The sequence below is a fragment of the Lipotes vexillifer genome, unplaced genomic scaffold (genome assembly GCF_000442215.2).
Source record: "Lipotes vexillifer unplaced genomic scaffold, Lipotes_vexillifer_v1.1 scaffold693, whole genome shotgun sequence".
Lineage (NCBI taxonomy): Eukaryota > Metazoa > Chordata > Mammalia > Artiodactyla > Lipotidae > Lipotes > Lipotes vexillifer.
In genome coordinates this window covers 1,097,567-1,104,928 of record NW_006783500.1, presented here as the reverse complement: position 1 = coordinate 1,104,928, position 7,362 = coordinate 1,097,567, and the positions used below count along the sequence as shown (strand labels likewise).

At 37.1% G+C, this 7,362-nt stretch overlaps 1 protein-coding gene across 3 annotated transcripts in view; it reads left to right on the top strand.

Annotated features, from left to right (window-relative positions):
• Window positions 1–7,362, top strand: part of RIMS1 (regulating synaptic membrane exocytosis 1) — a 484,376-nt gene that overhangs the window by 196,795 nt on the left and 280,219 nt on the right. For all 3 annotated transcript variants that reach the window (XM_007456117.1, XM_007456119.1, XM_007456118.1), the window contains 2 exons: window positions 3,062–3,275; window positions 5,483–5,494. In XM_007456117.1, the coding sequence (XP_007456179.1) occupies window positions 3,062–3,275; window positions 5,483–5,494 (226 nt within the window). The remainder of the gene's footprint in view (window positions 1–3,061; window positions 3,276–5,482; window positions 5,495–7,362) is intronic.

Here is a 7,362-nt window from a genome sequence, read left to right as displayed (position 1 = left end):
TTCCCTGGTATATATTTTTTCCATCATTTTATTTAAAACATCCTGTGCTTTTATAGTTTGGGTATTTCTCTGCTAAACCTCATTTAGCTGAATTTTTTAAGTCCAACATGATGAACTTTGTCTTTTCATAATGCTGTAGTCCATTACACTTACTGTGACTCCTGATACGTTGGATTGTTTCTGCCATCACATGCTCTATTTCTAATTGTCTGTGTTTGTTTGTTTCAATTCTTATCTTCTTTGGATTGACTTTTTTCTCATTCTGTGCTTTTCTATCTCCCGATTCGGACGTTATACACTGTATTTCAATTATTTTTGGTGGCTGCCTAACTGGAATTTTTATTTTCAGTCACATGTGCAAAAGTTTAAACTGAAGTTCTCACTTACAGAGCCTCCGTCCACGTCCCCAGGGCAGACGTCAGCTTCAGAGCTATATCATCTCGGAATTACTGCTCCCGTTTCGTACTTCTCCTTTGAGGGACTCAACTCCATACTCTCTTCTCAGCTCAAACATGAATTAAAAGTTATCCTTTTAAATATTTTATCCAGCATTTCTAGCATTTTTGGCAGTAAGATTTTCCAGGGTATTTAGTCTTCAGTATAAACGCATTTGTTTTTGTTTTTGTTTTTTCTCAAGACGGACTAAAAAATATATTTATATATATATGACTTTTCCATTCAGCAAAGATGTATCGGCTACTACTAAGGGGATGTATGTTTTTATTAGCTGGCTGAGCTGTGCATTTCTAACACTATTTACTGTTTGGTAGAAGAGAAGTGTCATGTACAGAAACAGTAATAATATATGGTAGAAATAATATGAAGTAGCCTGTGAGGGACCAGAGGAAACGCTATGAGATGCATTAGAGAAAGGTTTCATCTCAGTGCTCAGTGCTCTGCACAGATATATTGTACAAAGGTTTCCTGAAACAGATGCCTTTTGATTGGGCCCTATAGAATGGATAAAAGTCCTTTATATTTGAATTTTTAAAAGTCAGAAAGACTTTGATTTTCAAGCTGTTATGCCTTGGTATAAATCATATACTAAATCAGGAGTTGACAACCAGGTGCACGGGCTAAATCTGGCCTACCATCTTTTTTTGTAAATAAAGTTTTATTGGAACACAGCCATGCTTACAATTTACATATTGTCTATGCTACTTTCCTGCTACAGCAGTACAGCTGAGTAGATGCCAATCGATATTGCCTGGCCCACAAATTCTGAAACATTTACAAACTGGCCTTTTACCATAAAGTTTGCCAGCACTCAAACTAAAACATGTTCTGTATCATTATACGTTTATAGGGAAGCTTTTTCTTTAGCCTAGCTTTCTCCTTCTCATTTATATATATATATATATATATATATATAATTTAAATATGTTTGACTTGGTGGTTCTCACAATAAATATTTATTCATGCACTCCCTGTCTGCTCAGCATTTTGGAATGGGTCAAACAGCTCTTCAATAAATTGATCAGACATTCTTGCATGCATTAAATAAAATATCACAATATCCTCTCTGAACTGAAATTAGCTGGCCTTTAAACTGGGAAGGGTTTCAGATTCTAAACTACTTTATGTGCTACTGCAACTATGTTTGCTTTAATTATGAGAATTAAAATAGAAAAAAGTGTCAGTTGGCAAAGCAAGAAAGAGATTTCAGAACTTTTAAGGTGATCGTTAAAGTTCTGCTCAAAAGCCGTTGATGTTAAAAGGAAAATATAATGAAATCCCCGTACTTCAAACACGGCAGTGCTTGGACTTCACTTATTGGATACAGTTTCCAGGGAGTCCCAGTTCCCCACAGTTATCATAGATGTGGAGCATCACGCTAACTGCCTTAACTGACAATAGCATGTGTGTTCTCTGATCCTGGGGAAACTCACATCCAGCAAACGAGCTTAGATACACAGATACATCTGCTTAGACATTTCCCACGAGTTTCTCTTTTGGTGTAAGAGCCAATGACTATTAAGCCTGGGACAATTTTCTTAGTTCTCATCAACAAAACGAAGGCTTCCTTTCTCTGGAGAATCACCGGCTGTCACGGTGCTCTGTACAGAACATGGAACTGTTTCTGTTTGTAGCAGTTTGAGAGAGAGGGGTTTGGACTAATGGGGAGCAGAGGAAACCTCAACCATATTAAGTGTGAATGTTCTTGGGAAAATGCTTTGCCTCAACAAATGTAGTTGCCCAAAGTCCAGCAGTTATCAATAAAGAGTAATAGCAACTCTCATACATATGACCTGGGAGAGATTAAGCAAAACTGGGGCATGGAAAAATCTGAATATTTGCAAGGTATGGTTTAGAGCTTGTAATGTGTTGCGACAGATCTAAGCTAGCTCAACTGTAACATATATATATATATATATATATATATACACACACACACACACACACATATAGGTATATATGTATAAACAGTCCAGTCTGTGTCCTGTGTGGGATACTTGATACCACACAGATGTCTCCAGGAATGGAAGTGAAGGAAGACACTTCATGGAAGACAGCTTGCCTAGCAATGTAGTTTAAAATAGTCATTTCCCAAGTATTCATCATGCTTCAACCATGGGTCTTGGGACCAATTTACTGTGACAAACTTTTTAAAAACAGTAATCTGTATTAAACTTCAAACAGAATAAGACAGAAAATATCAGAGCACATTCTGCAGAGTTAGGCTAAAAATCTTGTATAACGTTTGCCTTATATACACATGATTGTGGTTGTAAGATGTTGAGTCCCAGTCAAAAATACTTTGAACATCACCTGTCAAAGAAGCAGAGGCACGGAGTGGATACAGGAATTCCACCGTTGGGAAATTATATGGAATGATTATACAGAGTCTATTTATATACGGTTCAGGGCTAATAAGCACTACTGCAGCTAACAGAAGACAGGCTACTACATTTCTTACCTCCGGTGGTAAGATTAGGGGGGAAAGTGGCTTCGTATGTTTTGCTTCAGTTCAAAAGCTAGACGTGTCTTCTGCTACGAAAAAGTGTTTTTGTTCCCGTTTCCAGCATTCCCTTAGCTTGCTCCCATTTTCTCTTCTGCCCAGGAGATTGCATCAACAATTCGAAAGCTATAAGGAACAAGTGAGAAAAATAGGGGAAGAAGCACGGCGTTACCAGGGTGAGCACAAAGACGATGCTCCGACCTGCGGGATCTGCCACAAGACCAAGTTCGCCGATGGCTGCGGCCACCTGTGCTCCTACTGCAGCACCAAGTTCTGCGCGCGCTGCGGGGGCCGCGTGTCCCTGCGGTCCAACAACGTGAGTAGAGCCGCCCACGGTGCGCACAGGTGGATGCGCCCCGCCTCCCCCGTGACCAGAGCAGGGGACGAGCGATGCAGATAATTCATAAAAGATGCGCTTTCTGTATGTGTGTATCTCGATAAATGATTCCCATTCAACACCAACAGATTACCTATGGGAGTAAGTTTATTTTCTGAAGAAAGTAGTTAATGTAGATTTAGTATCGTGAATTATGAAACCCTTGAAGCGTGTTACCACCAATTCTTCTTGTACAAAAGGAGCAGAACAAAACAACCTACCCTGAATTTCTGCAACATATGTTTCAGATTGAACGAAGATAAAATCAAGGTAGATTGTGTGGCATTAAATTTCACCCAATGCAATCATGTATAAAGCAATAATTAGCCTCTGTGAGAGTAACTTCAAATTTGCTATCATGTTAAAAAAAGAAAAGAGTGCTAAGTCTTATGAAAATTATTTACATATTTAAAGAGTGTGTCAAAATTTTAATTTCGTGGGGGAAAGTGGTGGTTTACACTTACATCTTCCTAATTTGGAAAATCACAGTTAAAATTAAAGTGAACCTACCCATCAACGTTGTATTCTTTGGTAGTGTATTTGAGTTGTAAGTAGGGTATTATTCTAAAATCTCTTCTAGGGGAATTAAGACATTTAGTAAAATAGATGCATTATTAAACTTAAGATAAGCCTACTATTTTCTTTGTAGCCTTAACTTCTCTGAGCAACAGCTTCTTTATCTATGAAACTGTATGGTAGTAATTAATGCATATAGTTGTTATGAGAATTAAAACAATTCAAATCTATGCAACTTTAATTTTTCTTTATGTTCCGTTCTTATGGCCACATAAATTTTCTTTTTTCCTCCTAAAAGTTATGTGTTTTAGCTAATCCTCGTATGCTACCTTAAAGCCTTTCCAAAACAAGCTTGGATTGAGATCGTGTCTGGTGCATAAAAAGTGCACAGGACCTATTTGTTAAATTTCCCTTCTTTAATTCTTGAACACAATTTTTAGAATGAATTCTTGCAAATGAGACCTGTGATGGTATTCAAAATATTAACAACCAGGGCTTCCCTGGTGGCGCAGTGCTTGAGAGTCCGCCTGCCGATGCAGGAGGCGCGGGTTCGTGCCCCGTTTCGGGAAGATCCCACGTGCCGCGGAGCGGCTGGGCCCGTGAGCCATGGCCGCTGAGCCTGCGCGTCCGGAGCCTGTGCTCCGCAAATGGGAGAGGCCACAACAGTGAGAGGCCCGCATAACGCAAGGAAAAAAAAAAAAAAAAAAAAAAATATTAACAACTCATGCAGTAAGGGTACCGTCCAATCTGAAAGGGTGCTGACCCTGAACGCTAGGGTGCAAATGGGCTGAGTGCCCATAGCTGTTGAATGCTTTTAACTTCACATTATAGGTTTGAGGCAAGCCAATAACAGAATCAAACTCATATTTTAAACAGGAGAGGGGTTTAAAGGAAATTGAGCTAAGAGGTACCTAATGCTTTTGAGCAGACAAGCAAGCCTAATGTAGTTCATCCATCTTTACTAAACCCATTCAATCTTGGAAAAAATATTCAAAAAACAAAACAAAACAAAGCACAACTTAAAATATTTAATCTTGGACAAAGGACACAAAATTATATAAAGTTGTTTTTTTCCTGTGACACTGTAAATTTTGAAATACCTGTTATGAATAAATCTTCCTTGTGGGATAATTTATGGCTAAATAGTTAACAGATTTCTTTTCTCATTTTTATTTATTACAAACACTTCCCATTCTTAGATTTTCCCAGGTCATAACTATAAATATTTTAAGAGTAATTTGATATAATTATTCATTCAAATTTTATGCATTTTAATATGTCTTTTCAATAATAGGTGGACTAAATATGGTAGTGAATTAGGTTTTCTTTCTGAAGAATGATTTAAATGTAGATTTAATAATCCAAGTTCTCAAAAGTTCTGAAATTATAGTTCCCAACTTTTGTACCTAACCTATAGCAGGATCAGTATATGTGTATTTTCAACGAAAGATTGAACAGTGACTATTTTTTGGTAAGAATAAATATTTACTTTTCAAACTACCTGTGCTTTTATACTTTAAAGTAACACATGATTGCTTTCTTAAAATCTGTTTATTAATATATGCCTTATTTTTGTTTTTCTCTTCTTTTCCCTCTCTCTTTACTCTGCTTCCTTGGATGCTTTCCCAAAGGAGGACAAAGTGGTTAGAATCCATGATTTCTTTTCTATTGTTTGCTATTACAATGCTGTGAACTTTATTAAGTGAATGTTTCACCTAGTGTTGTTAATCACTATATTTCACAAAGAAATTACATGCTAGGAAGAGCTCATTCGTAGCTCTCACTGAAAAATAAAATGAACATCTAGGAGCATTACAGAGTTTTATATTAATAGATAAAGTCTGGGTAGTTTGTGTTCATGGGAACCGTGATATTTTAACATAATTTAAATCATTATGAAACTCATTTGCCCTCTTAGCTCCCTGAGTTTTGAGGATGATTCATCTGCCTTGAGGAACAATAAAGTCTAATGGGCCTTACCTTTCTCATCACCCATTGGATGCGTGGTGGGTGATTTGAAACTCTACAGCAGAAGGAATGGGATGTACTGATTTAGTGGAGAGAATGGATCAAATTAAAATCAAGAGCTCAGAATAAAATGATTGTTCTATAGAACACAAGTAGCAGAGTTGTCATATTGAACCACAGTTTTGCTCTTTTCTTCTCCCTCATGCATTGAAATCACTCCTAAGGAAGTAAAAGGCCACCTTTAACTCTTATCAGCCTTGGAAATCACAGAGGGTATATTCAGTAAGATAGGAGACAAGTGGAATCTTACATCAGCCTGTCCTTTGCAGACATACTATACACTTTCATTTGGTGTAAATTACAATTTCCCGATATGAGACTGAGGCAATGAGTATTTTGGGTTCAATATATCAACTCAGCTGCCTCTGTTCAACTGTTTTAAAGTCTAGATTACATACTGCAGTGTGTAGGCAGCAAGCGTGACATTAAGATGAACGTTAACTTGTGTTTTTAAACTTGATATTAGTATATGTTCATAAGTTTTTTCTATGAAAAAGAAATCAGGTTGAAAATTATATAGGCTAGTTATTTTCACTAAATGTGTTTGCCTGTACCATTGGTGGTACCTGAGATCATTTTAGGGGCTATTATTTTAGCGCAGTACTGGTTTCCCCCACTATCTGAAAATAGAGATTTTCTATGAAACCTTTTGTAAGACCAAATGGCATAAAGGGAAGAAACAATTACCTCTGGACATATCTTGCTAACGAATGCACAAAATAAATCAGGTAAGGCACAGATGCCCACAGACACATTTCAAAGCTGTGGTGGCTGGATGCTGAGATGTTGAGTGTGGTCCCTGGGGAAGGAGATTGGCAGGGCTGCTCTCTCTGCTCTGGGTGTGTACTACCGCTATAACAGCTCACTCCAAAACAAACATGGAACGCTATTTTCACATCTCACCTTTTTTCTTTCGTAAAAGCAAAGTGGAGTGAAGGGAACTTTTAAAAAGCGGGCGATACGTGTAATGTATTGTATTAGGAAAAAAAACATAATTAGACTATCACACTTTTGGTTTCATGAACACTACTTTGGATGAGTCTACATTTGAAATGTAGGTAATTTTAAAATCCTTTAAAGAATAAAAGTTTAAGTACATAAATAATGCTGGTGTTGTGCAGACTTCAGCTACTTCCATAGGGCTGGCCAGATTGATTGTTCCCATACAGGTAGGGTATTTGTGCTTGTTATGATTACTGACTCTGTAATAAGAATTCAGGGGGATTTTGTGGTTGTCAGTCAAAAATAGAATGAAAAAACCTGTAAAATACAATCACTTTCAATTATTATCTTCATTTTTATTAGAACGCATATATCTACCATTTATGTTTAAGTACTTCGTCAAAATTTCATTAAAATGCTTCTTAGCTGATTGAGGTTGACGATGAATTTCCTTTTTGGCCCAAGGAAACTGAAGCCAGATTTTGTCTTAGTTGTGTTAAAGAGAATAGCCAAGTATTAAGCAAAGTACTTTTGCTATTTC